The sequence below is a fragment of the Gadus chalcogrammus genome, chromosome 4 (genome assembly GCF_026213295.1).
Source record: "Gadus chalcogrammus isolate NIFS_2021 chromosome 4, NIFS_Gcha_1.0, whole genome shotgun sequence".
NCBI lineage: Eukaryota > Metazoa > Chordata > Actinopteri > Gadiformes > Gadidae > Gadus > Gadus chalcogrammus.
The window spans coordinates 18,569,499-18,586,692 of record NC_079415.1 but is presented as its reverse complement, the minus strand read 5'-3'; the positions used below and the strand labels follow the sequence as shown (position 1 = coordinate 18,586,692).

The window sequence follows — 17,194 nt, the reverse complement described above, 5'->3', positions numbered from 1 at the left end:
CCACACAGAACAGCATAACAAAGAAAACAAACAAACGAGACAACTTCCTCTAAGGTGACGTTGCACGTGACGTCACCACGGTAATGGTCTTCACCCATTAATGGAATATACGTAGATGGAGAAGTGCCGATATAACTCAGAAGAGATACAATGTTGCTTGAATACTGGAGCTGACTACAGGGACTATGAAAACCCTGACAAAACTGTAATCCAGGAATGTTTGGATTATGGAATTTACCAAGGTAATGGATTTGGATGGGTAACAAAAGCTATATCAGAGTAATATAGGGTAAGTAATAGAAGAGTGACTTCTACTCCTTTAAGTAATGTTCCAATTGTTTTTTTTCCTGTAATAGAGGACCTTCTTTTAGAAATACAACAAGAACAGGAATAACTGTCAAATTTTGCTGGGTTCCTGCCCATGTAGGAATCAAAGGGAATGAGGGAGCAGACAAAACTGCCAAAATAGCAACAAAAATGAATAATATAATCGATAATCCTTCTGGTAAAGCAGCATTGAAGCTAAAGCAATATAAAAAAAAAAGTAATAAAAAAGTGGCAAGATAGATGGGACAGAGAAATTATTATAATATACAAAGAAATGTAGGTGTGCATGGTGTTAAAGGGAAAAATAGAAGGGAGGGAGCAGTGCTTACAATAATGAGAATAGGACATACAAGACTAAATACAACTTTATTATTAATAGGGAAAAGGGGAACCGATGGGTGTGAATATGGAAAACAGAAACTGTGGAACGTGTATTGATGGAGTGTGAGAGATACATGGAGCAGAGAATGATGTTGGCTGATAAATTGCAGAGAGCAGGAAGAATGTGGAGTCTAGGTGGCATACAGCAGGAGAGGGTGTAAGGGTGTATCACTTAGAAGGCAGCGATCAAATACTTATAGTTATAGGGGACAGGATTAATTGAAATAATTTAGAATTTATATAGCCTAACCCCCCCCCCAGTAAGTGGGTACTGTCTATGTACCCACTTACTTATTTATTTATCTGTTTCCTTTTTTTTTTTCTTATAATAACTAATCCTAGAAAAATACATAAATGCTGTTGTTACATACTCCGATACAGCTGGTGGCGGTATGCAACAAGAAAGCTATGGTTACTACCCGCCAATAAACAAAAAGAAAAAGAAGAAGTAGTAGCAGAAGAAGAAGAAGAAGAAGAAGAAGAAGAAGAAGAAGAAGAAGAAGAAGAAGAAGAAGAAGAAGTCGAAGACGTCACCACTGAGCTTCCTGGTCGCTTCCGGGTCGCCATGTTGATGCGGGGAGGATTACATCAGTGCTCCTGAGAGTTGGACGGGTCATGGCGTGTTACTGTCAAATCAACGCCAGATGAACGCGGAAAGTCACCATTAAGGTAAGCCCACTGTTAACAATCGGTCCGATGAAGACAATACTGTATATACATAGACTCTGTCACGAGATGACCTTGTGTAAACTCTGGACTAAGTTCATACTAAACCGCTAGCACGATGCTAACGATGATGCTAACGCTCTGTGTGGAGCTGACAGCCTTCTGACAGGGCTGGTGTGATGAGCTGAGCGGGCTCTGACTTGCAACCTTTAGACACTGTCACTCAGTCAACCAGTGAGACGTGGAGACATTTAACGCGATAGTTAAAAGTAGAGAAATTATTTGAAAGTGTGGATGTTTTAAACACAGAGAAGTGAAGTGGCAGATGTCTAATAATGGACGTCAGACATCGTGTCGGAGTGGTCGGGAGATAATAATGTTATACACCATTACTAATCAGCAGGTCATATTGTTGGAAGACCTCATATAACCATATGTATGCGGTGATTCCACACCAGAGGAAGGGGTCGCCACTATTGGATAAAACAAGTTGTCTCTGTCTATACAGTTTGGTTCGAGAACCAGGAGTTGGTGGAAAGGCAGTCAGAAGAATGCTGAGCCGGCTCTTCAGGCTGCACGGCCTGCTGGTCGCATCCCACCCACTGGAAGTGATAGTGGGAACCATCGCTATCACAGTGTGTCTCATGTCCTTGAACAGCTTCGTGGCCAGTAGCCAGGTGTGCCGCTGGGATGAGTGCCCAAAGCGTCAGGAGGTGAGGCGTTAAGGTCGAGCTTCTTTATAGGATGATGTTAACGTTAAAGTAAGATGATGGCTCATGTCCTCATTTGTTCCTAATCTTCCAGAAGATTGCGAGCAGCGATGTCATCATGTTGACCGTCACGCGCTGCATGGCCATCGTCTACATATACTTTCAGTTCAAGAACCTCCGTCAACTGGGCTCCAAATACATCCTTGGTAAGTGTGAGGGAGACCTGCTTACCTTCTTGATCTAATGAATATGTTGCCCTCAATGTGATCCTTTTAATTGTTCCACATTGATGATCATTAAGTTTCTCTTTCTGGATCTCTTTAGGTATTGCAGGGTTATTCACTGTATTCTCCAGCTTTGTGTTTAGTACAGTGGTCTTTCACTTCTCCGGGAAAGAGCTGACGGGTCTCAAGTGAGTATAAATATTAACAAGTTGTAAATCACGAACGTAACAACTTGTTTCTAAAAGTTGAGTGCCATGCTTGTAGCCTGGTCCTACCAAACTTTCGTACTTCATTTAATTTACACAGAGAGTCTGGACCTACTCAATTGACAAATGTTAACTCACTTGAAGGCGGGTCTGATGCAGTTTAAAACTATTGAATCTGACCAGTGCCACTCTGGATCTGCCATAACCAATCGCAAACGTTTGGCCGGGAATCACGTTGCGCGCAGGCTGTAAACAAACCAAACACCGTGCGTGAAGATGTCCATCAAAGAGAGCTGACTTTAACGCCATTGCTCTCAGCCACTAGCTCTGTTCGCTGATTGGACGGAGAAAACCCACTAACATACCGCAGACCCAGACCTAGTACTTAAGGGAAATTTCAATTGAGCGGAAGTACGTAGGCGGGCGGAGCCAGGCTACCATGCTTGATGCTCTAAGTTAGAATGGGGAATATCTGTTAATTTAGAACTGTTTTATGATTCCATTAAGGTTAGATTAATATATTGAAATAATCCATCCCTTGTTCAGAAAACGTTCATCCGCTTTAGTTTGTCTATGCAGTAAGCATAGAGCGAGGAAAACTGAAAGATGATATAATTGACTTGGTGGTAATTTGAGCACTGCTAAATGTGTACATAATATTATCCATCTTGTCCTGCAGTGAAGCCCTTCCATTCTTTCTCCTGCTCATCGACCTGTCCAAAGCTTGTGCTTTGGCCAAATTTGCCCTCAGCTCAAATTCTCAGGTAAGAAATCCTGCTTGTTTTGACCTGATTTTGTCTGAATTGTTCTCTAAATGCTGTAACACAGTGTGACCTTCCCCCTTAGGAGGAGGTTAGGGAGAATATTGCCCATGGCATGTCCATCCTGGGCCCCACCTTCACCCTGGACGCTCTTGTGGAGTGCCTGGTCATCGGAGTGGGGACCATGTCAGGTATTCTGTGTGGCCTTTCAGAAGTTCTCTCAATATGTTTTGAGAAGAAGTGCACTTCAAGGGAGTCACCCTGTAAAAAAACACCCAGTTTAGCAATTCCTTATGCTGTTTCATATGATGAGTGAAGGGTTTAGACCAGGGTCTACTGCAATTTGAGCTTTTATAACAACATAACTGAACTCTTATTTGTATGCACAAAGCTTTGTGACCAACCATTATAAACACACGCTTTAGCAATCCCTACAGCTATAAAAAATTTTATGATGTAACAAACAAATAAACCATATGTTCCATGTTTTAAAACTTAAACTTGGACACTTGGGCCATTGGTGTTCTAGAAGGAAAGGCTATAGCCTTGGACATGCCCATGTTTGACCTTTCTGTGGTAATCTTGTTAAGGGTGAATGTCGTATTAATGTTATCTTTTCATCTTGCAGGCGTTCCTCAGCTGGAGATAATGTGCTGTTTTGGCTGCATGTCCGTCCTGGCCAACTACCTGGTCTTCATGACCTTCTTCCCTGCTTGCGTCTCCCTGGTCCTGGAGGTAACCATGTCCAAACAACAGCTACAGAGTAGGAAAACAAGTGGCTGAAGAGCCCAGTCAAAGTGGTGGTACTTCTGAGGAAGGTTCTCAGTTTGTTTTGTAGTTGTCCAGGGAATGTCGTGAGGGCCGCCCTGTCTGGCAGCTGAGCCACTTCGCTCGTGTGTTGGAGGAAGAGGAGGTCAACAAGCCGAACCCAGTCACTCAGAGGGTGAAGATTATCATGGTGAGTCTGATTATTGCTAGGACATATAGGGCTGCAACCATGAGTTGATGGACAGAACATTAGTCTAATATCATTACAAAGTAGAATTTCAAAGATTTTGCGACTTGATGCTACAGAAATTCTTATTTGTTCATGGTTAATGCCCAACCTGTAAAAGAAATACCTATTTTCTTCTTGGCTGCTTTAAGCAAACAAATGTAAGACGTGACTTTGGACTATGGTAACTTGTGATGTCCTTCACATTTTTTCAGATTAAATGATTTGATAAAAAAAAAAAAAACATTTGTTTTGAATGTGAAAATGATGGTTAGTGGCAGAACTAGAATCATGTATTTTTCTAAGCATGTTCAAAAGCAGTGGTTGTTCCTATGCTTGTTACCTGCCACTGACTACAAGTGAGACCGTGGCTGTGTCTCCCCAGTCCCTGGGCCTGGTGCTGGTCCACGCCCACTCTCGATTAGCTACCAACCAGCTGGGGCACAACCGTACCTCGGAGGAAGGGCCCCTCGCCAGCAGGATGGGCTCCGGAGATCGAATGTGGCCCGGGGAGCTGGGCAGGTGAGTTCAGGCCATCTGGTTCTGTGTTGGTAAGCGCCAACTATTCAGCGTGCGTTTGTTTTTGATTTATAAGATGTTTCATTCACACAACTGCTACAAACATTTGTGTACTCGCGACCCCATCTAGGAAATGCATTTTTAATATGTCTGAGTTGAAATACAGACTGGGACTGTTGACACTACGTCTGCATGCTATATCGAAAATGTATCGTTATCGCGCTATCAACGCTTGCGATAGACGTGCCACAAAGATTAGTTCAAATTCGATAAAATGTAGTCTACGCCAGGGTGCACAGGTTAATTTGAGACTCACCCGCAAAATTCAGCACCGGATCCGACCTGTCACCTGTGATAATGTCCAAATTAAATCCACACTCGCCCGGACCTGTTAATATTTGGCCCGTTACCCGACCGATGCCTGCGATAATTAACACACAAGTTGTCTCATGGCCCTGCGGTCTTTGGTGACGGTTTCAGTTCAAACCATACAATGCTGGGGGAAGCACTGCAGTTTAAGTTGAGACATGGCAGTTGGAGTGATATGTCAATGACAATTTCATTTTGTAACAATATCAGAAAAGGTTAAAGGGGCCAAGGTGACTTATGGCCAGCATTGCAGATGTAGCTGTATTTTTCCCAAAGAAATAATGTTGGAATGGAAACAATGCATTTATTTTTTTAAACATTTATTTTTAAGTAGAGTGAACCATAACATTAAATATCACAAGTGATATCGTTATTAGGGGTGTAACGATACATCGATGTAGATCGATACATCGATTGATTGGCGAACGATCCAGCTGCATCGATGCAACGCCCAAACATCGATGCATATCGCTGTATTACACGCTTTTATTATTATATATCTCCTTTCGCGGGTGTTTGTGAAACTATTTCTGCGCAAAGCGCCAAGCCGCTCGTATCCATTCACCGGTTAAGCAACAGCGAGCACATGTGTGAGCGCGAGGATGTCTAGTTTCGTTTTGTGTTGCCAGATTGGGCATACGTCCCGTTTTTCCAGCCTAACGTGATTAATAGGAGCCAAATCGGGCTGAAAAATGTGCCCAATCTGGCAACACAGACGGCTTATCTTTACAGCCAAGATGATTCCGAGGGATGTTTTGTTTTTAGAAGAAAACTATCCACACAGATCGGTTGGGAATGGTCTACGTTCAAAATGAAAGATCATTACAGGCTCTTTAATTTAAGCCATAAAAAACCTTTGGCACTTAAATGCAATTATGTGGCACTTTATTATTTGTATTAAAAATGGATTGTTTTTGTTTTAAATATCCGGAAGAGCAAAGAAATAAAATGATGAAATTATAATTAAGTTGATGTGATTGTAAGAGGTTGTGTTAAATGGGCATATGATATCGTCTCATATCGATCGCATGCCCCTGAATCAAATCGTATCGTATCGTATCGCGGCAGACTTTTGATATCGGCAAATATCGTATCGTTGTCCAATGAATCGATATAATATCGTATCGTGATGAAACCAGAGATTTACACCCCTAATCGTTATCTTAATATAGAATAATGCTATTGAATATTGCATGTTTTCCTAATACCGGTCCGTGCAGCCCTAGTTGACGCCTATGGATTCTTGGAAAGACGATCTGAACACATTAAAAACCTTTTTTATGTTGTGTTAAATTAGACTTCGGTTCCTTTCTATGGATAACCATAAAAAAAGAAACCTTTATGTATTTATAGTTTTTATTGTGTTAGTATTTTCTCAGAACTAAGAGCTCCCAACCCTTCATGTCCCTCAGCATGGACCTCCTGGAGCAGGCGGTCAGCCTGCTGCTCGCCCTGCTGCTGGCCCTCAAGTACGTCTTCTTTGAGCCGAGCGATGCCGAGTCCTCCCTGTCCATCACAAGCCCCATCATGGGCCCCCACAGAGGGGCCCCAGAGAGTTGCTGCAGGCAGGACCCCGCGGCCCTCATAACTCCCCGGATCCCCGGGGGGGCTAAGCCACTGGCCACTAGCGGCCCCGCCTGGCCGGCCTGGCCCTGGGAGACCCCGAGCTGCCAGCCTGGGAGTGGCCTCACAGAGAAACGTGAGTTTGGCCCTCAGAACATCACGCTCACAGAGTATGATGATAGGTGCGATGTCTGATGTTTCCGGAGTGGGATATCCCGAGCGACCTAACTTGTGTTTTATATGTTGTCGAGTAGTGTTCTCACATTATTCCAACAATGTTCAAAACCAATCAATGGCGTCGTATTCCTCTACCGTCGAGGAAAATATGCGAAACCGTAGAGATCCCATGTATTGATGTGATATTTTAGATTGACCCATCTCACTACGACGTGCTGCTTTGACATGCCAGCCACAGAGCTAATGGGTACAGTTTAGATACAACAAGGTACAAAGCGCTCACCAAGTTATTTTTAGTTATTTCTATGATTTGTTTTGACTACGGATAACAGCGCTGGGCTTCCCCACATAACATTTTCAACAGCTGTTTGGGAAGTCACTCATATAATGGTAAGTTAGCAAATACATCGCTATGTTACTTGGGCTAATTCAAACAGATTGAGCGAATAGTGGCCGTAATACATATTATGCCTATAATTTATTATGGAATGTTTTGCCTGGTTGCTATGGGAGATTACAGTGTAAACTTTTTTGGTTTTCAGTTTCCAGAGGAAAGGCGACTGAGGCCAAAGTGTTCGCAGAGCAGAACGGCTGCTGTGGATCAGTCCCAGTGGACTCTCCAGCAGGGACTCCTGCACAGACCCCCTCCCCCTCCCCCTCCTCCTCCTCCCCCTCCCCCCCCTCCTCCTCCACCTCCCACCACTGTGGATCAGTCCCAGTGGACTCTCCAGCAGGGACTCCTGCATCGACCCCGTCCTCCTCTGAGGACGAAGACCCCCGCAGCCTTGACGAGTGTCTAGACATCCTGGCTGATCCCCAGGTGAGGTAGAAAGCAGAGAAAATATGTTTTGGGAATTCTGGCTTAGGGGCTGCGCCTCACAATGATTTCAATTTTTGTGCATTGAGCCATCATTCAGCCGTACAATTTGAGTAATTAAGTCTGTCTCAATGTTTAACAACATTTGTAATTGTATAATTATTTTATTATAATGTGACATTGAGACAATAAACTATTACCAGCAAAAGTTAGTCATTTGTGAACAATGAATGCATAGGTGTCCACACGCAAACCAGATATTTGCGGTTGTGTTTTGTTTTCATCCTAATTGTTGTGGTTATTCCACTGCCATGACCCTGACAGAGAGGGGCCGGACATCTCAGCGACGCAGAGGTGCAGAAGCTGGTGACCTCCCGCGATATCCTGGCCTACAGGCTGGAGGCGGTGCTGCAGGACGCAGAGCGGGGCGTGGCCATCAGGAGGGACATGCTGTCCTCCAGACTGCCAGTCCCAAACGCCCTGGACCGGCTGCCCTTCAGGCACTACGACTACTCCAAGGTGAGCCTGCTGGCGCACTGCATGCTTCAAGATTCAACTTACTGTATGTTGTACATCCTGGCACTCAAAAAATGTACTCAGTTGTGTAGCATCTTATCCTAGCTATCTTTGTTGTGTACGGGGAATGGGTTAATCTAGTGATTGGTGGTGAATGGCACTACTGTACTGCTCTACCGACCGCCATATATTGTTGTTTCTCCTTCTTCTGACAAATGTACTTATTGTAAGTCGCTTTGGATAGGATTTAGGGCATCTGCTAAATACCCTTAATGTAACCGTAACGACCTGGTCTCACAGGAATCCGTGAAATGACCACGGACACTTAACTCAAAATCCGTGGTGGCCTCACGGAATCACTTAAATTGTCTGACGTGCCAACGGAATTTTCTCGGACGCTCAACGGATTTTGAGTTGAGCGTCCGTGGTCATTTCACGGATTCCTGAGAGACCAGGTTGAAACGTAAATGTAAAAGTCAAGTGGTGGCCAAGACCTCATCAAAGATGTGTAAGGAATGTTTTTAAAGAAAATTGTAATCCTTTTAAAATTGTTATTCAATACAATTAGAGAGGTGGATAGCTTAAATGTTGTGTTCCAAGGGTTTCCAATAAAGGGAATCAAAAGTTAACATTAACTCGTCCACCCTGAACATGGAGGGCCAATCAAATTCTACCTCTCCTCATGTCTCATCGTGTGTCCTGCTGCAGGTGATGGGTAACTGCTGTGAGAACGTCATTGGCTACATGCCGGTACCAGTGGGTGTGGCCGGGCCACTCTTAATGGACGGAGCACAGTTCCACGTCCCCATGGCGACCACCGAGGGCTGTCTGGTGGCCAGCACCAACAGGGGATGCAGGACTCTATGTGTAGGTGATGGAGAGCCACGTCATTGTGATGTTAAAAGATAAGATCTCCTCACTAGATTAATCCCAGATGGAAATAAGGATGTCACATGGAAAGGAAAAGCTAGACATTAATCAGAATTAAGAATGGGTGAAATATTTTAACAAGAATTCCAAAAATAGGAATTTCAATTGAGATTTTTTTTTGCACGAGTCTTCAATGAATGAATGAGTGTTGATTATACACAGGCTATACTCTGGCTTTATTCCAACTTGATTGAATGGGTGCGGGCGTGGCGCTTATTGGGACCGTCCCATACCTACTGTATAATTAAGCAATAGATCACGACAGGCTGTGGTATGTGCTCATTATACCACTGTTAAGGGGCGTTGTTCGGCCCGACGCGCACGGTTACTATTATGGCAAAACTAAAGTCATAGACACACTACATTTAAAAAGAAACCAAGAAAGTCAAAGTAGCTGTTTTATTAAAGAATACAAAAAGGTAGTCCCTCCTGGCTGCCTTCAAAATGCACGACTGTCGCTATGCAACACACTTTAGCGTCCCTCCGAGAGAAGGCTCGGCTAGAGCGGTTCGCCGGCAATTTATCCTATGGAGCAGTTCACTCGCCGTGTGCCTAAGCTTTCGTTATTCTCTCCATCGCCTCGCTCACTCCCGGAGTAACAACATTTACACCCTCTCCATCATTCAACATATTTTTTACTTTGGAACTGTTTCTACTTCCAGGCGCGGAGTGATATGCAAACTTTCACAAAATGATTGGGCGTCATAGCAGTTATGTATACGCTCATTATACAACAGTTATGAACCAATCAGATCGCTGGATTTAAGCCACCTGTTGTATAAATGCATTTTAAAAGTATCCTTCCCAACAGGATTGATGGATGGATGGATGGATGGATGGATGTAAAATGTGACCAGTATAGGGAATGGTACTATATCTTAAATAATAATTATATTTTCATTAGCTCTTGCTCTCAATCAAAGGTAAAGCCATTTGAATGAATAGTATGCATGTTTCAGCCTCGTCTAACCCATCAAATAATTGATAGATGAATAGACAGAAAGATGACCTCAATCACAGTACGCCCATTCATCCTCCGGTATGTACCATTCTAACCTGTTCCCTAATCTTACGGTGTCCTCGGTGCAGCTGAGTGGCGGGTGCAGCAGCAGGGTGCTCTCTGACGGGATGACCAGGGGCCCCGTGGTGAGGCTGGCCTCCGCCTGCAGGGCCGCAGAGGTCAAAGCCTGGCTGGAGACCACCGACGGCTTCTGTGGGATGAAGGAGGCCTTCGACCAGACTAGCAGGTCAGCACCCTTACTGTAGTACTGGTGGAGGAGGCCTCAGAGCAGACCTGAGGTCAGCACTCTCACTGTAGTACTGGTGGAGGAGGCCTCAGAGCAGACCTGAGGTCAGCACTCTTACCCTGCGTTCGCACCAAAAGATGCATTTGCTGCCCGAACGCGTTGTCGCCAAAGTTTTGCGGCGCAGCAAAACTTCTGCTGCGCCGCAAAAGTTTCTCCTCCCCTGGCCAGGCATTTGGCTCAGCTCAGACACATCAAAACCAGCAAAAACATGACACGGCAACATTGCCCAATGTTGTCTCAATGGACATGGGACGGCAGAGGACATGTTTATTTCCAAATGTCTGCAAGGATTGGTTTTACAAGAGAGATAGTAAAGTGGTGCAAAACAGTTAAATTATTCACCCACGTAAACACGTTACCTACTGTTAACAATGGGCCATCGTAACAAATCGCCTGCTCGGCATGCCATGCATATATGGATGCAGCTTTGAGGGGAACACAAAACACAGCTTTGGCAACGCTGTTGAACGCTGATTGGCTGTCATCACGCGTTTGCTGCCGAAAAGTTATAAAAAAGAAATATTTCAACTCGAGCAGCATTTGTCGCGCCGCAAAATACCTGAACGGGCGTGCTGCGCTGCAAATCAAATCTTGCCGTGCGCTGCAAATCAAATGGGATCATGCTGCGCGGCATCTTTTTGCATCTTTTGGTGTGAACGCAGGGTTACTGTAGCACTGGTGGAGGAGGCCTTAGAGCAGACCTGAGGTCAGCACTCCTTTGTTATTTGAATCCCACATGTAAAATGCTATACTAACTAAGCATAAAGGAAAAGCATGAAGGAAATATTCTGTATTATAATAATATATGATTAATAATAATAGAGATGTGTTCCTGCAGGCCTAAACGCTGATCCACCTTGTAGGATGTGTGGGGGCTAAATCCTCATTGTGTTTCCGTTTAGGTTTGCCCGCCTGGAGAAGCTGCATGTGGGCCTGGCTGGGAGGAACCTGTACATCCGCTTCCAGTCGCAGACCGGGGACGCCATGGGCATGAACATGCTCTCCAAGGTCTGTAGCGCTGGATTCAAATAACCGAATGCAAACTTTTTGTGGAAATGTGGAAAATATATTTTCGTTCTTTTCCACATCATTGAAACATTTCAAAGACATCTGTGTGATATTAAAAATCTTTTACACATTTTAAACATATTTTTAAACATCTTTGTCCATTTTTTAAAGATATTTTTATTCTTTAACACATTATAAAATCCTTGTCCCTTTAAAAAATCTATCTGTAAACTGCCAGTTTAGCCAAATTTTCGCTCATCTCTACTTTAGTGGGCGCAATGAGTTTGTTTCTTTGATGAGCACAGGCTTTTATTTATTTATTTATTTATTTATTCATTTTCTCACATTACACCCCCCCTGAAGAGTTCTGGCGCCTCCTAGGGGAGGTGTGCCCCACAGTTTGAAAAACCTTATGTTACCCATTCAAGGTTCTCTCTATCCCAGTGTGCTGCTCAGATCTGTCCAGATTTTGTCCTTTCATTACATTCTTTGTTAGAGCACTTCCTTGACTTCTGTACAGAATCTGATGCAAATAAGATATAATGTAAGCCTGACAGGTGGTTGGCAACTTAAGAATTCCATTATGAATTAGCCTATTTATTAAAGCTTTTTTAAATTTAAGAAGAGTGCCTTGGTCAGCCTATCTTTTTGGAAAGGCTGTTGGTCATGTTTGATAAAAAAGTACATTCATGTTACTGCTTTTGGGTAAATTCTTAGTTTATATATTACAATTTTTAATAATGCACCAGATCAGAGGGTTCTTTGTACAATTTACAGCATTAATTCTATGAGAATATATTTCATATCCAAGCAAAATACGTATTGCAACTAAAATATATCTGACTGAATTGGATCGAATCGGCATTAATCGATTCCGGACCTTTTGAATCGGAATCGAATCAATTCGGGAAAATCAGTGGCGATACTCAAAAATCAGTCCATAACATCAATGCATGTTCCACAGGCTCTCGCACACTGCTGCGGTTTGTTGGTTAGAACCAATGAACTATATGTCTTTAAATGGTGCTGTAGCAATGGTGGAATCCCTTATTCTTCTCTTTGTCTATTATTGGACCCCTTCTGTGTGTCATGTCTCCCCTCCGTCCCCCTCCAGGGTACAGAGCAGGCACTGCAAAGCCTCCAGCAGCAGTACCCTGACGTGGAGGTCCTGTCCGTCAGCGGGAACTACTGCACGGACAAGAAGCCCGCCGCCATCAACTGGATCCTGGGCCGGGGCAAGGCGGCCGTGTGCGAGGCCACCATCCCGGCCAGGGTGGTGCGAGAGGTACCTGGACGTTGTTCTGTGATCCAATGTTCATTCAACTGCAAATGCTCTGGTCCCGGTTTTCTATATCCCATTTTAATAGGTGCGCCGTAATAACCTGATAACCCTAATCTGGGGGTCACCCAGACAATTTCATGTTTGCCATGAAAAGTCACACTTTTAAACAGTTTTTAGCGGTCCTAACATAATTGCATAAGGGTTTACTAATCATCAATAAGCCTTTTAACACGATGAGCTAAACAAAGTACCATTAGAACACAGTTGTGATGGTTGCTCGAAATGGGCTATACCTATGTAGATAAAAATAAACGGTTGTACATAAAAAATCTGCAGTTTCCAGCTCGAATAGTAATTTACCCCATTAACAAGGTCTAGACTGTATTTCTGATTAATTTAATGGTATCTTAATTTCTTAATTCTTAGTGACAATTCTAAGTGACCCCAAATTGTTGAATGGTAGTTAATACGGCCTGTTGAGCCCTTTGAGACTAACTGTGATAAAGGGATAAACAAATAAAATTGAACTGACATGACCTGCTACAGGTGTTGAAGACCAGCACGGCTGCCCTGGTTGACCTGAATATCAACAAGAACCTGGTGGGCTCTGTGATGGCGGGCAGCATCGGGGGCTTCAACGCCCATGCCGCCAACATCGTGGCCGCCATCTACATCGCCTGCGGACAGGTGAGCACCAGAGTAATTCGGACACTAAGTCGCTTAACATAGGGTGTGGGTGTATGACACCTCATCCACTGCCAGGGCTTAGCAACCGCCTTGGTGTTGCATTGCAGCAAGGCTGCACCAGAAGGCTTGCCACGCCATCATGGGTAACAAGGTCCAATGAGAGACCAGGGGATGATTAGGAGGCCAATGTTGGTACAGAAGCCTGTTTGGGCTTTGAACTGGACACAGGGGTTAGCCCCCTACTCTAGTGATGAGTGAGACACCGGGGTTAGCCCCCTACTCTAGTGATGAGTGAGACACCGGGGTTAGCCCCCTACTCTAGTGATGAGTGAGACACCGGGGTTAGCCCCCTACTCTAGTGATGAGTGAGACACCGGGGTTAGCCCCCTACTCTAGTGATGAGTCAGACACCGGGGTTAGCCCCCTACTCTATTGATGAGTAGACACCGGGGTTAGCCCCCTACTCTAGTGATGAGTGAGACACCGGGGTTAGCCCCCTACTCTAGTGATGAGTGCTATAGTATCTTTAGTGACCACAGGGAGTCAGGGCCCTGGTTACCGTCTCATATGAAGAGTTTGCTCTTGTACAAGACTGAGTCTCGGTCCCTCAGCCAGGCCAGAGGGCTGAGCGCCCCCTGAAGGCCCCGTAGTGCAGGGTGCTGGTAAACCCTCCTAACCTCTCTGACCCCCCCCTCTGCCCAGGACCCGGCCCAGACAGTGGGCAGCTCCAACTGCATCACCCAGATGGAGGCGTCGGGCCCCGGGGGAGAGGACCTCTACATCAGCTGCACCATGCCCTCCATCGAGCTGGGCACCGTGGGCGGAGGCACCAACCTGCCCCCACAGCAAGCCTGTCTGCAGGTACTGAGCCTCAGGGGGGAGGAAACGGTCCTCTGGGAGGGGGCGCTAGTGGACAGTCATTAACGCGGCCGCTGGAGTGGAGACATGAAACCCAGTGATGGAGGATTCATGAAAATATGATCAAAATCTCAATGTCACCCAAGTGCAATATCCAAATCATTAAATAACATTTCTGACAGCATTATAAATGGAGAACCTTAGAGCTGCGGACATGAGACTGCAGCTCACAGCGCTGTGTAGGAACAGGAGAGGAGACTAACAATGTGTCCCTGGTCAGACTAACGATGTGTCCCTGGTCAGACTAACGATGTGTCCCTGGTCAGACTAACGATGTGTTCCTGGTCAGATGCTGGGGGTGCAGGGCTCTAGCCCGGGCCACCCGGGGGAGAACGCCCGCCAGCTGGCCCGTGTGGTCTGCGGTGCCGTGCTGGCGGGGGAGCTGTCGCTGATGGCCGCCCTGGCCGCCGGTCACCTGGTCAAAAGTCACATGACCCACAACAGGTACGTTTGGTTTTAAACGTGTTGTTGTGAATACCTGATGCATCATAAGCAGGGTTGCTTATTTATTTATCATTTTGTCGTCTCTTCCATCCGTTAGATCTAAAGCCAACTTGTCGGAGACGCCAGCGCAGTCTTGAGGCAGAGTTGGAGTCGAGAGCGTGATGAAGAAAACACTAATACGGCGCTTTTCCCTTTTTTATTGCCATGGAGTTGTGAGTGCTGAACTGAATCCCGGTGAAGGAAACAAAGAATCTTAAAGTGACTTCGGAAAAAAGATCCCTACCTGTTCTTTTAAGGGAGTAGCAGAATGTCCCGGGTCAAGGAAACAGGAAGTGGAGACCACATCTCACTGGAGTGGCAGTGAACACGTCCGGACTGAGCACTGCTCAGCGCTCGCCAAACAATCTAAAGCTGTGTGCAGACTTCACTGGATGCTGCTCACCATCCAATTCATCTTAACTTCTTGGTTTATTTTTGTTTGAATTGTAAACAAAAACCACTAATCTGCATATGAACTGCATGTGCCACTTTATCTGCATATGAACACAGTGGTTGTGTGGGATTGTGTGTTCGGAAAGGCGTTGGCCTTTTCCACCAAATACCTTGAATTTAACTCGGGATCATTGATAGAACGGCACTAAGCAATCGATGTTACTAATGGAAAATATGTGCAGAAAATAATATTCTATTGTTCATGCCAGACCGATATGATTGTTTATGCTGCTATTAATGTGAAAAGATATATATTGTTTAACATAGCAATTCTTTTTACACTACCACTGTATTGCCTTCATTTGTTCTGTCTGTTTTTAAATCATGTTGATGCATTGTAGGTTCAGCACACAACCCCGTTGAGTGTTACCTAATGGAGTATGTATGTAATTAGTGTGTCTATTGAAAATGCCCAATGAGCCAAGCCAACATTTTCTGACTTTTTTTGTGATATCTCAACTAATTTCACTACTCTGTCAACCCAGAGTCAAAACACATAGAGCCATATTAACTTAATGAACAGCTGTACAGAGTAATGTAAAAATGTTGGAAGGGTATTTTTTATTTATTGAGTGTATTCTGATTTCATGAATAGAATCTGTACATATCTAAAGGGGCCTTAATTGTAAAACAAGCATGCTACAATACAATTGCCGATTAAAATGTAATGTTAAGCTTTTATTCCGTTCCTAAATTGGGTTTCATTGTGCCAGTTATTTGATGCGTTTTGTGATTTTGTTGTCAAAGCACTAGGCCAAAGTGTTGAAATGAATCTTTATTGCCGTCCTTACATTCATTGCGCCTTCTAAACACAGGGCTGTGCCGCATTTTCTCAGCTGTGTTTTCCCAACAGCGTTAGTGTAACCGTCCACTTACAGGATTTCTCCCCTATTATTACATTCAGGGTTTAAGCTCCAGAGGAGTCGTGTATCGGTTCAGTGCTGGGGCGTCCTCCTGGCGTACAGCCGGGTATCATACACCCCCGCGCGGCCCCACCCTGACCCCCCCCCCCCCCCGACCCAAGGATCCTCTACCAGGATCTTAGGGTTTAAAATCAATGGGAAAAAAAGCTGTTCAGCAGATCGAAGGACATGGACACAAATCAAGATCATGAATTGGAAAATTTCTGAAATGCATCACTAAATTAATTTACATTGACTACAACATGGTAGTGCGGAAAAAAAGTGGCTAAATTCAGTAAAGCATAAAAAGTACCAGCTGAAAAATAGAATCCCTCTGAAAGGTTATTGAACTGTTTTGATTGAAGTTGTATCATAGCATTGTTTAGGGACAATGCTCAACATAACGAGTATCCAAATGGGGCCTTTTAAAGATTAAATCATGGTAAAAGCCCCGGTAACAGTGGTTCCCATCAAGCTCAAACTTGCTAATTAACACTTGCAGAACGCTAATGAGCGAAGTAGTGGCCTCATTCAGTGTTAACGTGCATTACAAACCAGATTCAGAAGCTAATTGTTAAGAATGCTTTTGAAACGCAAGAGAGGAGTGGAAGAAAATATCCACTGTTGAGCACCATGACTCCTAAGTATGTTGACATATTGCTTCTTAAATATAAATTAACCCGGGCATTACATGACTACAGTTTGACCACATTCTTTTTTCATGACTTCATGCCAAATTTGAAATTCATTTGAGGTCTCTAGGATACTACAATGTAGCGTTTTTGTAAAAACAAAGACTACCCAAAAAACTGAAGGACACCATAGTCCTGGAGAACACGAACTGTGGGGAGCTCTGAACCACGGACTGACTGAACGTAAACGTCATCCGTGTTTGTGTGTATGGTAAGTTTTAGATTTGTTGACAGTATATCTCGACTAGCCAGTGTTGAGTAAATGGCCATTAGGCACTTTCTAAAGCTTTCTCATCCTAAAG

General features: G+C 44.4%; 1 protein-coding gene across 2 annotated transcripts; it reads left to right on the top strand.

Moving 5' to 3' along the window:
• The first annotated feature begins 1,193 nt into the window (after nt 1–1,193).
• Nucleotides 1,194–15,871, top strand: LOC130381866 (3-hydroxy-3-methylglutaryl-coenzyme A reductase-like). Of its 2 annotated transcripts, none has more exons than XM_056589681.1 (20): nt 1,194–1,377; nt 1,883–2,087; nt 2,182–2,290; nt 2,409–2,496; nt 3,194–3,278; nt 3,361–3,466; nt 3,904–4,010; nt 4,114–4,233; nt 4,655–4,791; nt 6,570–6,856; nt 7,440–7,717; nt 8,039–8,233; nt 8,939–9,097; nt 10,250–10,407; nt 11,370–11,475; nt 12,590–12,760; nt 13,304–13,444; nt 14,147–14,305; nt 14,652–14,806; nt 14,904–15,871. In XM_056589681.1, exons 2-20 carry the CDS (start codon nt 1,926–1,928, stop codon nt 14,941–14,943), a joined length of 2,763 nt encoding a protein of 920 aa, XP_056445656.1. In that variant the 5' UTR covers nt 1,194–1,377; nt 1,883–1,925; the 3' UTR covers nt 14,944–15,871. The 2 variants fall into 2 exon arrangements, with proteins under 2 accessions (XP_056445656.1, XP_056445655.1); XM_056589680.1 differs by having other exon boundaries at nt 1,195–1,377; nt 2,179–2,290.
• Nucleotides 15,872–17,194: the final 1,323 nt, after the last annotated feature.

What these genes read in the sequence shown, in the direction of transcription:
- LOC130381866 (XM_056589680.1), top strand. Translation starts at nt 1,926, where the DNA reads ATGCTGAGCCGGCTCTTCAGGCTGCACGGCCTGCTGGTCGCATCCCAC. An exon ending in AGAGGGTGAAGATTATCATG is followed by an intron (nt 4,234 to 4,654) that starts GTGAGTCTGATT and finishes GTGTCTCCCCAG; the next exon opens with TCCCTGGGCCTGGTGCTGGT. An exon ending in GGCACTACGACTACTCCAAG is followed by an intron (nt 8,234 to 8,938) that starts GTGAGCCTGCTG and finishes GTCCTGCTGCAG; the next exon opens with GTGATGGGTAACTGCTGTGA.